The 16,652-nt window shown below is 46.1% G+C and overlaps 1 protein-coding gene across 1 annotated transcript in view; it reads left to right on the plus strand.

Annotated features, from left to right (window-relative positions):
* The first annotated feature begins 3,975 nt into the window (after positions 1 to 3,975).
* Positions 3,976 to 16,652, plus strand: part of PELI2 (pellino E3 ubiquitin protein ligase family member 2) — a 77,225-nt gene continuing 64,548 nt past the window's right edge. The window contains exon 1 of the mRNA XM_040558673.1: positions 3,976 to 4,195. Coding sequence (XP_040414607.1) covers positions 4,119 to 4,195 — 77 coding nt within the window. The 5' untranslated portion in view covers positions 3,976 to 4,118. The remainder of the gene's footprint in view (positions 4,196 to 16,652) is intronic.

The raw sequence follows: 16,652 nt of genomic DNA on the forward strand, positions 1-16,652 counted from the left end.
CTCTTTGCAGTCAGCTTAAAATTTTTGGCTTCTCAGCAAACATTTCCATTATAAGCAAGCTGCCCGGCCAAGGTCCCACAACACCACCACGGTGTCCCGGCAGTAACCTCTCCCCACCGTGAAAAGGAGAACTCCAAGCCTTTGGTTTCTCCTGCTGCTACTCCGTGAAGCACTTTCTTTCTTATCTCATGCTGCTTTTATTTCTTTCACAGCCCTTATGTGGCAAAACTCTCATGAAATGCAGGTATGTGATCATGTTTTTTGGCTGCTTCAGAGGGTATGAATGGGTTACAAACTTTGACTTCTTTCTGCAAAAGCCCCTGTTGCCTTCTCAGGTTTATTAATTGCATCCCAAAGTATCCATATTTACCTGCTCTTTATTGGATTTCCTACAGATTTGCCAGTACAGAAGCCAGACCGAGTGGATCACAGCTCTCAAGCTTGCTCATGATGTCAAATTTGGTGTTTCCCATCTGCTGGAGACAAACGCTGTTCATAATTCAGCCCTGTCATACCTGAATCTCTTTACAACCCTTGGGCCAGTGACATCTCACCCCAGCAATCTGCTCTGCTCTCAATTAACCTGTTTATTTTAAAATCTCTGCTGCTGACAGTGGTATTTAAGGAGTTCCCCAGCCCCAGCCCTGACCAAGACAGCTTTGTTCTGGGAGCCTCCAGACCCCGTCCCAATGCAGAGGCTTCACTGAGCTGAGCCACCGTGGTTTTATCCCTTTTTATCCCTATTTCTTTCACCCTTGCACTGTGGGCTGTCCCCAGCCTGTCCCTGATATATTCTTCTGCGCATTTCTATGCCTTTGGCAAATTGTTCTGTAACATCATTTTTTCTTGTCTGATTGTGGTTTTGTATTCACCAGTGTTTATGCTGTATTCCCTCTTCCTCATTTAGATGTAGCCTTTTGATGACTGCCTTTTTGCCTCCTAACAGCCTTCTTCACTCTGCTTAGCTACTCTGCTTTTTAAAAACCCTTTAGGGTCTTTACTAAAGAGTTATGTGTTAGGCACGAGCCTGTAACACATTCTTAAGGTGCCACCATGATACTTGAAATCATTCTATCCTTTCAGCTCTTCCATTTTATTTTTGATGTCATTGCCCTTTCTAAATTTTAGGTGCTACTGTAAATTAAAATTAAGTGGACAATTAAGACGTTACCAGGTCCAAAGCATACAAATGTCTTCCCAAATATTGTAAAGAAATGCAAATCTGCTTCAGTCTGGCTTGGGCACCAAACCCCGCATGTAAAGCAGGGAACTGGAAGGGTCCTGGTGCTGTGCTAAGCCCAGCAGCACATTCTTACCAGCCATCGCCCCAAAGGCTGAACACAGACCTGGCCCTGCAGGAGCATTGGGCTGGTGATGGAAACCTGTGCCCCTGTTTATTACCAGAGCTGATCCCACATCTCGGGAGGTTCATGTGCAACGTGAGCCACACGTATGGTGGGAGGGCTATTGATGTCTTTCAATACTTTATATTTCAAGCTTGTTCCCTAAGCCCCGATTCATGAAAGCACTGAAGTACTTACTCCGAGTCCAGCACATCTGTAAGTACTTTGCTGAATTAGAGCCTTATTAATCTTCCTGTATTTAAAATAACTTTTTACTACATTTTAAAAACAAACGGGCACGCACTATTTCACCGTGTCTAGGATTTTTTCGGACACTGATTTTAATGCTCTCCTGGCTTTGCTGGATAGCCCTCCTGCAAGCTGCTGCCCTGGCCAAGCAGCTGCTCACAATAAAGCCGGGAACGAGCTGCCTCTCGCAAGGAAGGGGCTCAAAGTCATCAGCAATTCTTACTTCAGGGGATGCTCCCCAAAAAGCTGCCCCGAGGAGCTACGTGGAGCCATCCCAAATGCGAGAGCACAAGACAATTCGAGCTTAAAAATAATTGAATGCAGCTGGAGGTACATTTCTCCATTATTTCAATGGATTTGGGGAAAAATGCCAGCTACGGTTTGTTTGCTCCAGTTGCGAAAAGGAATTTTTGGAGCTGTAGGAAGCGCTGGTGCTGGTGTTGGTGCAGGACATGGAGCCGTGCAGTGTATGGCAAAGCAGCTCCCTGCCCCTGTCTCCACCTCATTGCTCTCATTAGAAAATTAAAAGCAGGTTTCCAGTGCTGGGAGCAGTAGGTCCTTGGGAGCTGCAATGAGAAAACCAGCGCTTTAGGAAGAAAGGCCCTTTAACACCTTGTGGGGCTGGGGCTGCACCTCCCCTCTCCATTTTTCAGCCTAAAATAACCAACGTGGGACTGGCAAATGAAGAGGCTGTTACTGCCGCTCACCCCTCGCTGCATCGTAAGTCACTGTCAAAACAACAGACAGTCACATTTCCAAAGGAAAAAAACCTGCATTAACCCAGAGCCCAGGGGTTATCCCACCGAATAAACCTCCCTGAATCCTGCTCAGCTCTTCTTCTCAGCCCTGCAGTTGTCTTTTCTTTTTTTCAGCAATGCAAACCGGTGTATTTTCTTCATCCATCGTGTTGCGATAGCACTCACGAACATCTCTGTGCAAGGCTCTGTCCATTTTGGCCTCTTCTCCAAAGAGCGCACAACGTAAGAAAATGAGAAAGGAGGAAACAGGCAAAAACAAATCTTCAAGGTCCTTCCTCATCCTCTATCCCCATAGGGGATGGGGGGCAAAGGGGCAGCAGAAAATGCTGTAAATCCAGCCGGACAGTGGGACTTTGGGCTTACAGGAAGTCTGAAACTGTTTCGGAGCGCTCCTTGGAAGACAATTTCAGTTTGTTTATGCCGTGTGAAAGCAAAGCTAACACGAAGGTCTTGCGTTCGGGGGGAGAAAGGGAAGGACTTGAAGAGGATGCAGCCAGGAGGATTGTTTTTCACACTGTTTTCCAAGCTGTATTTGTTTTCTTTGACAGTGACTTACGGCCCGGCTTTCTTTTCTATTTTGTTAGGGCAATAAAGAAGATAAATCTGTAATAATTCAGCTCTCTGTCTTTAATAAAACCTTGTCTTCTTCGCACAGCCCCTGGGAAGATCTCCATCCTGCAGCCCTGCAAGATTGGCTGGATTTTTCCATTTCACCTCTTCACCAGAAATGGCAGAAAAATAGCATTACCAGGAAAATTAATAGCTAATTACAATTTCAGCCAGGGGAAAGCTCCCGGCAGGAGGAGCCGGGCTTGCTCCCCAGCCCATGGCTCTGGCCAGGGAAGATTTCCAACGAGGGCCACAAGCAGCATCGAGGCCGTTGAAATTACTTCTCGTTGTCCTCGAACGGGGTGCGGAGACCTCGATTTAGGGCCGGTGGGAATTCCCATCCTCCACAGGCATCGTTTTGGGGCTAATTTTGTGGGGTTTCTCCATGGCTGGGAACTGAAGGAAACTGAACGATGGCTGTGTGTGGGGACTGCTTGGTGAGCAGCGCAGGGTGGCGAGCCCTTGGGTGTCACTACAGAAAATTTAGGGTTTTTTTTTTTTTTTTTTTTTTTGCTCCCCGGTGCCTTTTTAGCCCAGTTTTGCGCTGCACAAGGCCTGGTGATGGCGCGACACGGGAGCACGGCCGGCCTGCTCGCCGAGGGACCTGAGGGCAGTGACGGGACGGCCTGAGGTGCCTGGGGCTGGGACCTATGGATCTGGTGATCTGGGGCTTTGGTTGTGAGGGATCCTGGCCCTGAGGGGATCAAGTCCCACGGGGGATCCTGGGATCACAGGGGATCTGCCCCCCCCCCCCCCAAGTGCGCGGCCCCTTTAAGAGCAGCCCCATCCCCTTTACTCTATGTTTACATAACACACAACGCCCGTACCACCACCACTCCCGGCTGGGGGGGGGGGAGGGACGGGACGGGACCAGCGTCTCCTTCAAACCCCGCCCCCTCAGCGGGCGGCGAACAGCCGGCAGCTTCGCCCCTCCCACTCACCCGCACTTGGTACGCCCCGCGGGCGCTCCTCCCGCTCCACCCCCCCTCACCCCCCCCCCCCCCTCCCCTCCCGGGGTGTAGTGGCCGTCGCCGGGCGGCCGCGGGCGCAGAGCGGGCTGGGACCGGCCCCGGCGGGAGGGGGAGCGCTGAGGAGGAGGAGGAGGAGGAGGAAGGGGAGGAAGGGGAGGAAGAAGGGGGCGAGACCTCGCGGCGCCCCCATGTTCTCCCCCAGCCAGGAGGAGCACTGCGCCCCCAACAAGGAGCCCGTCAAGTACGGGGAGCTGGTGGTGCTGGGGTGAGCTGCGGAGGGGGGGGGGCTGGGGGCTGGGGGCACCCCGTGCTTCTTCATCCCTCCCTCATCATCCTCGTCCTGCGGCCGCTTCACACCCCCCCCCCCCCCCCTTTCTCTTAATTATTTTTAAATTTTTTATTTATTTTGTCCCTTCTTCCCTTCGCCGGTCTCCGTGCGGGATGATTGGGGGGGGGGGGGGGGGTTGGTTTTGGGGTTGGGGGGGGGTGGGTTTTGGGTTCGGGGGGGGGGGGGTGTTTTTGGGGACGGGGGGAGATGTTTTTGGGGTCAGGGAAGATTGTTTTGGGGTCGGGGGAATGGAAACGCTAAGGTTTCCCGCCGGGCGCCCCGTGCGAAGCCTTGTTCAGCCTCCCCCAGGAGCCGTGCCGGAGCCGCTGGGAGGTCACGGAAAACCCTTATTTTTCGGTCGTTCGGGCTTTTTTTTTTGTTGTTGTTGTTGTGCTCGAGGGGTGCCCTCCCGAGCTGGGCTCGCCTCTGCAGGAGCGGCTGCTGGGATGGCAAGGAGCAGGCAGGAGCAGCAGCGGGGCTGGGAGGCGTGCGGCCAGCCCCGTGCCTTCGTCCCTTCGGGGATGCTGAACGCTCCTCGCGGGGATGTAGGTCAAGATACAGGTACCGGGGAACAACGTTCGGCTGCCGGCGAGAACATGGAACGCCTGGCACTCCAAAGGCTCGAATTTAAGTAACTTGATTGGGGAAGAACGTCTATATCAAACTAAATCCGATAAAGAAACGATCTCGCCGTTCTAATTGTGAAAATGGAGGGTACCCTCAGCTGGGCAACGCCGTCTCCAACAATAAAGTCACGGTATAACGTTGAATCTTTAATTGCATCGGAGCGCGTAGATTGGTGTTGTGCTGCAGAGGCTTTTTGTGCACAGCTGGAAGCGTTTTCCTTTCTGTTGCTTTACTATTTTTAGCCGCCGTTGAAAGTACAGAAGTATGAAATGTTTTGGCTCCCATCTCACCATAGCAAAGCGCGGCGTGCTTTTCTTCCTTTCATATGGAAGCGCATCGATCTCGGCTTATCGGTGCTGCCCAAGGTCTTGATCTTCGCTGCAGTGTGTTGAAACATGCCAATAAAATTTAAATAAGCTTCCTATCGCCGAGCGTAGTTGTTATTTGCCTATCAGCTGTTCCCTAAAGCTACCGAGGTTATATTGCCTGGGTATTACATGTACTAAAAAAAAAAAAAGAAAAAGCACACAAATCTTCTCATCCTTGTAGTAGGAAGCCTGCGAGCTGGCAGCTGAGTGCGCCTGTGGTCGGTCTGTCTGCGTAGCCTGCAATGGGACGCGGTAAGGCACCGGCTGGCATGGTGCACTGACGTGGTGCGCTTCGTGGAGGTGATGTAGGAAGAGGTGGACGTGATGGGGACAATCCAGGGAGTGCAGTAACTTCGGTAATTACACTTGGATTGGTGTGTTAAGGGCCGTTTCACACTTTCGGGGTTGATTGCCACGTTTCCAATCGGATGTTTTAAACGTGATCGGTAGCGCCGTAAATAAGACAAACTTGTTCTTTTTTTTTTTTTTTCTTTGGTGACTCAACATTTGTGGCTGGGAATTCTTGGAACAGCTTAAGCATCTGTTCTGTAGCATTTAAAAAAATATATATAAGTACCTGTTTTGTATTTCAAAATCTTTCAATCTGGAGTTCAGCGTAGATAAGACAGTATAAATCTGCTCTGCTCGTCAAAGTGAGACCGAGACCCATCAACTGCAAAAGCCTAGCATTGCAGCTCTTGTCGTAACTGCTTGATTTAAATTGATAGGATGACCTCACGGCTAATTTGACCCCCCCAAAAAGTTGTTTTGATACCTTGGAGTGTTTTTAAAAAAAAAAAAAAATGCATTGGTTGTGATGCTGATGAATTACTTCTGTCTTGAGCTGTAAGACCTTTACGCTGGGTGGGGGAAAATGACGATGAACAAAGAAATTGACCGACCTGGCAAACTGCTGAGAGCTCTGTTTTTAAGATGATAAAACTTCCCCTTCGTCTTCTGAACTTACTCTGCCTTTAATGTTAAAGTAGGATGCTTCGATGCTTGGCGTAAACATCAAGGGGAAGGTATCCCCTGGTGGGTCTCCCACCGCGACCACGTTGTCTCGTGGTGGTTGTGATCCTGTCTGTGTGTTGCAGAGGGTAAAGGCAAAGGTGTCTGCAGTTGGTCGCTGCAGCGAGTGTGCTTCTAATCATTTCTCCCAGGAGCCCGTTACGTGCTCTCTGTAAGTGCTGTGGCAGTTCGTGTTTGGTTAAGGTTTTGCTGAGGTTTACATAATCAATGCTGTCGCGGACAAACCCAGTTTATATAAATCAAGCCAGGCAGGTCAAGATGGCTGGTAAAGAAGAGATCATCTGGCTGTGTACATCTGCTCGTAGCATCATCTGTTCACAAAAGGCTGTGGATTTCTTGGTGAAGTAGAAACACTTGTAGTCTCTTTTCTTTTTTTCTTCTTTTTTTTTTTTTTTTAGAGCATTATTTGAAGTCCCTTTGAAGTAATATTCCATTACGTGTTTGTTGGGATGTGGGACTGGGGGATTTGGGAGGGAGACGCTGAGTGCGGGGTGTCGTGGTGTTAGGGGATTGTTTGGTGTGCCTGGTCAGGGACTCAGAACGGGTCAAGGTTCAGCTCTGGGCTGGACAAAACCAAGCAGCCCCCTCAAGGTGCCTGTCCTGAGGCCCATGGCAGTGGGGGCACGGCGTTCACCAGTGGGGTCTGTGGCTGCTGCTTGTAAGGTCTCTGCCTTTGGACTGTGTAAGCACATACCTTAGGCCGTGCGTGCACCTTTTGCAGGCTTCTCCGGTGTTTCATGGTGTTGGTGAGCAGCTGTGACCTCTCAGATGAGCGGTGTGGTTAGTGGTGTCAGCTGAATGAGGAGCACCAAACGCACGTCTTAGTGGCTGAGTTCTCTCTCAATGAAAGATTTGGGCCCTGACACTACATGAGCTGCGTTTGGTATCCTGCCACCGGTTCTAGGGGTTTCTGATAGGTATGTGCGTGTAGGTGTAATATTTCTTACTACCAAACACTCCTGTTGGCTATTCATTAGTGAGGAAGTGCAGCACGTTGAGGAAAACTTTCTTACAGACTTCGTGGATTTTGCAGTACCCAATCTTACTTTATCTTGCTAAACAAGAATAAGGGCTGCCGCTCAGTCTTGTTATGGTGGTCACTTTGAAATCCTTGTCAACATTTTACATATAACTTTTCCACAGGCAGCCATTACAGTAAATGAATGAGTGAACTTGTTAATTGTGTTGCCCAAAGAGCTGCTGTGAGTTGTTCTGCAGCTTTGTTTGGTGTGGACCATTGGATATCCTTGGACAAACAGACTGCAGCTCTGCTTCAGTTTAACCTTTTTCAAAAATGAAATTCTGATCTATGTTTACAGTGATAAATCGATCATAACCTTTGGGAAGTTGTTCTGATTGATGGACTGCTTCATACTTTGAGCAATTTAAACTTGAAACATGCCGTTGTGTTAATCTGAAGGGACCTTCATTTTTAGACTCCTCTTTCTCGCACAGCCTTTTTCTGACTGATCAGAGTTCCTCCTTAATCACTACCTTCTTGATGAGCTAAATAAAGTTCTTTTAAGTGTTTCCTACTTTCAAGTACATTTCCAGTTGTTAAATTATCTGTTTGGCTTTTCTTAGAACTCCTTTTGTTAATCTTCCCGACCTGCACAGCGAGAGAAGCTGCTGCAAGGTGCCAGCAATGCTGTCGGGTGCAGGAGCAGTGTGCTCTCTGCTCGTCCTTGGTGTCCGTTTCCTTCTGCTTACGGTGAAGGCAGAGGGAGGGCTGGTCCTGGCTGCGGTGCTGTGCTGGGGGCTTACGCTGCACTTGCAGCAAACTTGGGTTTGCTGCTGGATGCGAGCCCGAGGCTTTGTTTCGTGATTCTGCAATTTTCTTTGCAATGCTGTGTATATATATTAGTGGAACTGCTTAGGTACCCGGGGTTCTGCTTTTGAACCTTATTTTAACTTTTGAACCTTGTTTTTAAAATGTACTTCAGGCTTCATTTAAAGGACAGTATAGGAAAGACGGGTAGCCACCCGTTAAATGTGTTCAAGGTCATGATTCTCCCAGGGAATCATTTGCTTCAACAGTCATAGCTGGAAGGCTGCTGTTCTGGAGAAACTGATACATATATATATGTGTGTGTGTGTATTTGATATTGATGGTGGTTTCTTGGACACCTTTAAGCTTCTATTCTGTTAGATCTTAGGTGCTACATATTGAGAATGTGATCAGTGCCAGCTCAGAGCTTGTGGGTAGGTTAATCAAACACCAGAAATATTGTGTCTGAATAGAACATTAACTGCGGGGTAGGAAAAAATAGCAGGAGAGGTTATATCTGAGGAAAGATTGGTGGATTTTTTTCAATGAAAGCTTGTGTATGAAAGCTGGGTAGAGCAAAGGTTCTGCTTCATTTACACTAAGAAAGAAAACACATCCGAGTCGGTTCTCTGTGACTATCATATTCCTTGGAGTACTTCCGACTTTCTCAGACTTGTAGGAGTACAGATCTGTGTTCAGCTGTTGGCTGCATTCACAGCATCTTGATCCCGATGTAAAATTGGAGAGCAGGAATCTCAAACTCGGGAAGTTAAGATCTATGTAAGTTGAAGCAAATCAGAGCATCAAACATCTGTGAGTTTCATGCTTGTTGTGGAGGGAGGAAAAAAAAAAAAAGAGGAAACTGGGTGCATTTGGGAAGTTAAGCTGTAATCCCTCTGGCATGTACAGGCAGTAGGTCACATGCAGAAGACTATTTATTTTTTTTAAATACGGAAAACAGACTGTTTACTCCGAGTAAACAAGTATGATAAATGTAAGGCTTTGTTGCCTCTGACTGATGCACTTCCCGTGTAGAGCCAAATAACTGCTCCTTTCCCCCCTTGGCAGAACCAGGGGTTCATAGTTTCCATTTTCAACTGGAATTTATAAATGAGTAGATGCTATGAAAGTCCACTTGGCTCTACTTAAAAATGTGCCTATAAAACTAGGAATGACTTTCTAGGCTATTAAGATTTGTTTTTTGTTGCTGAAAGCAGCATCTTGTTGAAGCTATTTCATGCTCCATATTAACAGCAGGCTGTTCTTCAACTGTGATTACAAGGTTGCTTGAGAACAGATTTTTCCTAAGAAGTCAGGAACTTTTTATTATCCGGTTCAAACTAAATTATGGCTGTTTTATACTCATTTATTATCGAATTAATGCTGCCCTTTAACTTGCTTAATTCTTGTTCGTTAGTAGTGATAGCATACATCAGCTTGATGCTTTGGGAAGATGCAGCCTTCTTTCCCTGTACTCCAGGCTGCGTTAATGGAGCGTGGCACTGAGCCTGAGCGAACACGCCTTGCTGAAGGTAGGGTTTATCAGTGCAGAATGCCAGCAGAAAAAGTCTTACAGCTGTTTGCAAAACACCTGTAGGCAAAAAGATGTTAAGGTGGGCTGAACCAGCTCTTGCCTTGTGTCATTTTTTTTCTTTCTGGTGTTGCCACACATGTTTTTGGTTCTGAATTTGCCTCCTGTCTGTGACTAGTGTGGGTACAAAGCCTAGTCTTGTAAAGGAGACGCCTCTATCATGTTGTACAGTTGGCAGTACGGCCTCACATTTAGTAGGAGTGCTGCTGGTGTCACCTGGGGTTGTTTGGTTATTCTGCACTGTCCTACACGTGGCTCTCTTACTGGTCAGCAAGGCAAGGGAAATTGGGGGGGATTCAGTCTGAGTGCCCAGCTTCATGCAGAAGCTCTTGTTGGCTTCCAGGTGTACTTTGTGCTGTCCGATAACCCGAAATCTCATTTCCGTTGGGGATAATTTTTATTTTATCAAGAAATTTGCTTGGTGTTTGCTCTCGCTCCCTTCCGAGGTCAGCAGTGAAAAGCTCATGTGAGGTTTGTCCCAAGCCTAGACGTTGAGCAACAGGAAGAGGGATGCAAGTCTTTCCAGAAAGACTTGTAAGACAAAGCTACCCACTTTGGTTTTTTTAAACACTTAATTCAGTAAGTGGTGGTCTCATGCCGTTCACTTCTATCACCTGCATGTGCTAATGCTGCATTGGAGGGGTTCCTCTTTTTCTTTCAGCTGACTTATTTCCCTTTGGACAAGAAGCTGTTCAGAATTTTATACTTCCCTTTAAGTAGAGGCTAGGATATTCCATCAGTTCTTTCTCTCTAAAATCTCTACTAGTCCTGGGTTATTTCTGCTGAAGCTCCTTTTATTCTTTTAGCAGGGAAGAGTCTGGCCACTCTGAATTAGATGAAAGGTTGTTTCCATGCCTATGTAAATGTGGGCCGCTTGTACCAGGGCTCCTTTCTCCTGTTTACTGTTTAACAGGTCTTTGCTTTAGCGAGGTGTGAAACTCTTCTTTAGTTGGTAGCTACTTGTCAGTTCTTGCAGGGGAGCGACAATTCTCCTTTTATTAGTAAGATAAATATTATTTATTCTCATGTTTTAGACAGCTACTGGTAGAGCTTTACGCAGTTTATTACTGGGTCTGGAGATCATCATGTCCTTCAGATACTTTGTGGGGGACCAATTTGTAACTTCTCTGGCAAGCTGTAAGTAACTGGGATTAGACTTTTATAATCCTATTACTCAGTGGCCTGGGACAGGCCTCACTCCTCACACCAAGCAAGGGCAGGAGGGGCTTCCAGAGCCGCAGGTGAGGGTGCTGGGCAGGATGATAGCCGGAGCAGTGCTGTCCAGCTCTGGCACCCCGTCATATGTCCTCCCTGGGTGGTCAGATGTGCCCCGTGTGTGATATCCCGTATACGTTTAGCCTTGTAGTGTGGCCACAGGTGTGAGTACTCTCACTGGGTCTCTGTACTGTTGATGTCTGTATAATTGGCAAGTTTCTGGCTGTGTGATTTAGAAACAAAAAGACCAGCGGAGGGAAGGGTGGCAGGCACAAAGCTGTCTGTGGGGTTTTATTCATATCACAATGGGCACCATAGCTCAGGGGGTTCAGCAGGAAGAGTTGCCTATCTTTTGGGGGTTTGGCTAGCTCTTTCAAAATAAATGTCTTTCCTACAGCCCCTGCCACAAACAGCACTGGTTGACTAGAACTGATAACAGAGTGTAAGGTGCAAGGAAGTCTTTATAGGAAATCTTTGCATAGGAAAGCTTCAACAGCAGTAGTAGCAACATTCAGAGTCTTTGAACGCTTGATACCGAAGGGCTGGGTGGCCTGAGAATAAGGGGTTTTAGTACAGTTGGGTTATGAGTGGTGTGTCAACGAGGTGGCACTGGACTTGTATTGGCTGGGTGCAGCTTTTTTCTTTTTCTGATTAGTACAACTTCCGTGCCTAGTTATAGGGCCCTTCTGGGCAGGATGGGCAAGTATTGACTGTTTGCACATAAGGTTTGTTCAGTTCTTCCAGGGCTCGACTATAAAGTCCCGTGAGGTCAGCCAGAAGCGTGTGTGCTGCTGCTTTATAGGGTCAGTTATTAGGTCAGGATGAAGAAAGAACAATTCGCCTGAAAACTTTCCTGTTTCACAATAGAAGGGCTCTAAAGATGAAATAGATTATAAACAGTTGTGAAAGTGGGTACAGGCAACATCTACAATGCTTTATTTATTCATTTTTATTAAAAACAAAGTAGTTTTGAGCTGAGCTTGATTAGGCACGATGTGAAGATGCTGACTGTTGAGGACCTTTTGGGCATGCTTCTCTTGATAGCAGCTTGTTCCACTGGTAGGCAGGGAAACTGAGCAGGCCCTGTCTTGTGCTGCTGGAAGGGATTTATTTTTAGCTGATTTTTCCCTGTTTAATAATATCATCTTTAATATAGGGCTTAAGTACACTGTATATCCTGACCTAATACTCATCTGCTATATCTTATTGCTTATGTGAACTACAACATAGCTACATGTCTGACTGTAGCAGTTAATTGTGTTAAGTAGAGACAAAAGCAGTCATTTGCACAGTGAGACAAATCCCTAAAATGTCAGTTCATTGTGCTGCCTTCCCAAAGGAGTGGGGACAGGCAGGAAAACACAGATAGCTGACAGCGTGTTAAAAAGGAGAAGGCCTAAAAGCATTAGTCCTCTCCTTGAGTACTGTAATGCTAACTAATCCCTATTGCGAAATTCTCCTTTCCTCCTTGCATCTAATGAATTGAGGACAAAGGAGAAACATTGGCATCATCTTCCTCTGGTTGATAAACAACACTTTTTAGAAGGCAGTCATGTCCAAGTGTAATGATGTGGTTAGTAGGATTTCAGATTACTCCTCACCTTGAAATACATATGCTGTCTTCATTTTAGGATCTAGTAAGTTGATAAATTGTCATGAAAGAACTTTATTCTCCAAACTTGATGGCTTTAGTAATGCTTAAACAGGTAAGCTTCAAACTTACGAGGTATATCCTCGTAGGGCATATAAAATGTCGTGGACAAAGACAAAGTGATACTGACTGAAGACAATTAGTCACTGCATGAAAATAAACTAAAATTGAAGCATCTAAAAGCTTAAATCTCCTTTTGCATATTCCAAATTGGAGACCAAATGTGCAAACTCTCTAGCACGTGCCTTTAGGAAGAGTGAAAGAAATGTTTAGTCTAGACACAGAAGTTAATGGGCTGAAACTTTGATATAAGCACAGCTGTAGTTCTTCACATGGAGCAGCATGACTTTATTTTGATTGTTGCTGTCTGATCTAGTAACGGCGTGGTTGTAGTCTTTGGAACAGAAGTAGTGCGCGTGTGCTTCTTTCGTAGGAAAGACCGGACTGCTGAAAGATACCGAGAGTCATACAGTTCCCACACATCCTGTGGCAGGATTCTGCCCATCTCTATAGATCACCATGTATTTTAATGGAACATTAACTAATAAATCAAAATGTTCTTCCATTTGGCTGTTCTTCCAGCTCACCTTCCTCCTAGTCAGCACTTGACCTCTGAGAGCAGACAGCTGTGAAACCCAATACCTGGGTTCAAAAATCACTTTGGCTTTGGAGGGGAATATTTTGGAGCAGTTATGGTTCATTATCTTGTAGTAATTGTCCTCACCTTCCTGCTAACAGACATGTAAGACGTTGTTTGATTTACTTTCTGGATCTTAACGCTCGCTGGAATAGTTTCCTGGCGCATCAAGGAGTGAGTTGTGAATTTGCAAGTTTCGTGTGCGGCCTCTTGTCACGGCCTGTGGCCAGAGGAGGTTGCTGGGCCTTGCTGCGTGGCTGTCCCCGCTGGTAGAGCAGCGCTGGGGACAGGATTTGATCACGAGTGTTTGTTAATCCGATTCTGCCACAAGACTTCATTAAATGGGCTGTCAGTACCTCAGAGGCTTTTGGCAAAAAGTACCAGCAAATGAAACCAATTGATCTTAGGGCCAATCTATGAGGAGACAAGTGTTGGCTGATATGAGCAGCTGAGTGCATTCCTCCATCAGAGCTAAATCTGGAGACAGAAGTTTGGCAATAGCCAAACAGATTGGTTTTGCATGGCTTTCTTGCTCCTCTTTTGTCTTTAGCTGGTCTTCACCAGATTAACAAGAAGCCATTGACCAGGGTGAGACTTCCCTTAGGTAGGGTGTCTGGATGAAGCTGCTGGGGTACAGACTGCAAGCTGCTCTTTTGTGTGTGTGTTTTGTTTTTTTTTTTTTTTTTTAGGGATGTGTGCCGTGTTTGTCATCAACTCCAAAAGGATTTTTTTCAAGTAACTATTTTTGGTATTGAGCCCCTGCACCCATTAAAAGACTCTGACAGAGCTTTCCCAAAAGCACTCTAAATATGTTCCTTCTTTTCAGTCTGAGAGGTAATTAAGCCTTTCTTTGCTGTGTTTTCACAGTCTGCTTGCTGTCAGAGCAGAAGAGTCTTAACTTCTGATTTCTGTTTTATGCCTTACTTTCAATGTTTGAATACAAAATACTGTTGTTATATTGCTGGCTCAGCTTTGCCTTATCTCCTCGGTTGCACAATCACATTTCCAGCTGTAATGCAAGCATTAAAACTAGATATATAGCCTTGAAGTTGTGAGTTTACAGTGTGCAGAGGCGGGTGTAATATAGCAAATACCTTTCCATGTAAAGATTCAGGAAGACTACAAAATATAAAGTACAGTTCCTTCTGTAAGTAAAGCTAGGGTTCAAGCGATTAGCAGGGTCTATGTCAAGCCCAAGGTACCCTCCTAGTTTATTATGTGCGATGTGACTTTAAATTCAATGCAGGAATTGGCCACTGATCATATATTGTGACTTTGCACCTTAAACTTCTTGGAGAAAACTGGTTTATATTAAAGCTTTGCCTACTGGAAATCTCTCAGCATAGAGAGAACAACTGTAAAGCAATACTCTGTTAAAGAGTAAGCGGATCTTTCTATGGCAAAAATGATTTGTTCTTTCTCCTCTGGGCATTTTGTAGCCAGTGCAGGCAGGAAGGAAGGAACTGGATTTGGGGTTGGCTGGATTCCAGCTGCAGGCTCTATTCAGACCCCAGCCAGCGAGAATATGGGCTGATTTGTAAGTTTTGGGCAGGGATGGCAGTTTGAGAAGAAACAGCCGTCTCAGTTTTGTGAGCTGACGAAACTTGCTGTGAGTGTGTCAGGTGGTAAAAGCGTGATGCTTTGTGCTGCATGGAGTTAGCGAAATGCATTAAAGATCAGTTTGTCATGCGTAAGTCAAGGGAGCAAAGCAGTTGAGTGAAATGAATAAATGAGTGGTAGGCGCACATATGATGCTTTTTAATATCCAGAAAATAAGTGTATTCATTTGTAAAAGTAACAGCTTGTTCATTAGAACCAGATGTGCTAAGTGACTTTATGCTTTTCCCCCGAGCCCCTGTTGCCACCATTCTTACTTGTGCATGAAGTAGGAGGATTTGATGTAAGTGACTGGAAGTAGTCTCGTTTGCTTAAGTGAAGGTCATTTCCTACCTATATTCATGATTAACTTAATATAAAGAGTGGTATGGTTAGGGATAACATGAAAATCTAAACTTTCTTTTTTTTACTTCTCCTACTCCTAGGTGTTAAGTATGCTCTTGCCATTTTTTTGGAGAAAGGGGAGTTTTGGTTATGCACAGGCCTATTCACAGTGTGGCATCATAAAATACACTAGTCATAGCTGTTGTCAAAAAAAAAAAAAAGGTATAGCATGTTGCACTGTTGCACTTGACAGGATCGCTTTAGTTTTTAATTTTTCTGTTCTTTTTCTGTTTTTTGTTTGCTTTGGGGCTGGGGAGGGGGGAAAGTCCAGATGCTGACTTCAGATGTGCAGCTTGTTTTGGAATAAATTAAGCCTACATAAAGCGTAGAGAAATTCTGTGTAGGTGCCTATTTCAAACTGATCATCGTAACTGTTTGTAGCCTCTAGAACTGCTTAGGATTATTAAAGTGGTGTGAGACAGTGTTCAAGGCTCTGATGCCACAAAGGGCAGGCGTTGGGGTAGGGGCAGAACTGGGTAAGGAGCTTTAGGGTGATGACCCAAACAGATGGAGTCAGATGCGAGGGAGCTGCTGCTCCCCCTGCCTAGACAGCCCCGCTGCTAGAGGACTCCACACCGCAATCTGCCGGCACTGCTGGCTCCCTGTTACAGTCATTTTCCATCTGCCTCTGATGAACACTCAGTGTTCATCACTGGAAGAGGTAGTGGCAGGTGAGGCTGTAGTCTGTAACTGGAAATGAGGTATGTCATTGAACAGATATTATTCCAAAGCCTCCCAATGCTGTTTGGGCTCTAGTAAGGAGAGTCTGTAACGTAAATCAGCCCCCCACGTCCCCCTCCTTCGTTAGACATCAGGGATTCATGTGTCCATGTTTGCCTCGCTGCTCAGGAAGAAGTTCAATTGGAGCTGTCACCGTGGTAGACAAGGAATCCAACTGTAAGGCATGTTACCCAGAGGAAATCATGCTTTGCTGGCTCCTTGGCTTATGAAATTCCTTGTTTCTGACTGTTCTGTGTCACTGTCATTGCTTCACCTCTCCTCCTTGTAATATTTGTGGGATGTCAACCTTGAGTGAATGGGAACGAACGCAGGCATTTGTCGCTGCGGCTAACTGATGTGAAGAGGTCTGGGTGCCGAAGTGCTGTGATCCCTACAGGCAGCCTGGGCCACACCATGAGGTCTGTCCCAGGTGGCTCTGAAGGAAAAACTCAGCATAGAAGATATGTCTGTTGTGTTGTATATGAAAGTCAGCATAGTGCCTTCCGATGGAAAATGTCTGTGGTAGCAAGTGGGTTACTAGAAAAGCCTTAAATAAGTGTTCTCAATGAAATGCTCAGTGCAGAAGCAAGATCTTGTGGTGATACGTGCTTTTGTTTTGGATCAGCTCATCTCTGCTTTTTCAGTGGAAAATGATATACCTCAAGAAAAACTGAGTGTCTTTTTTTTCCTAGAAAATCAACCTTTTGGAGGCATTCTGAACACAGTCGGAAACTTTGGGAATTACAGATAATGTCCCGTGTAGCTCAGCAGCCTCATCCGTTTG

This window comes from Cygnus olor, chromosome 5 (assembly GCF_009769625.2).
Source record: "Cygnus olor isolate bCygOlo1 chromosome 5, bCygOlo1.pri.v2, whole genome shotgun sequence".
NCBI classification, from domain to species: Eukaryota; Metazoa; Chordata; class Aves; order Anseriformes; family Anatidae; genus Cygnus; species Cygnus olor.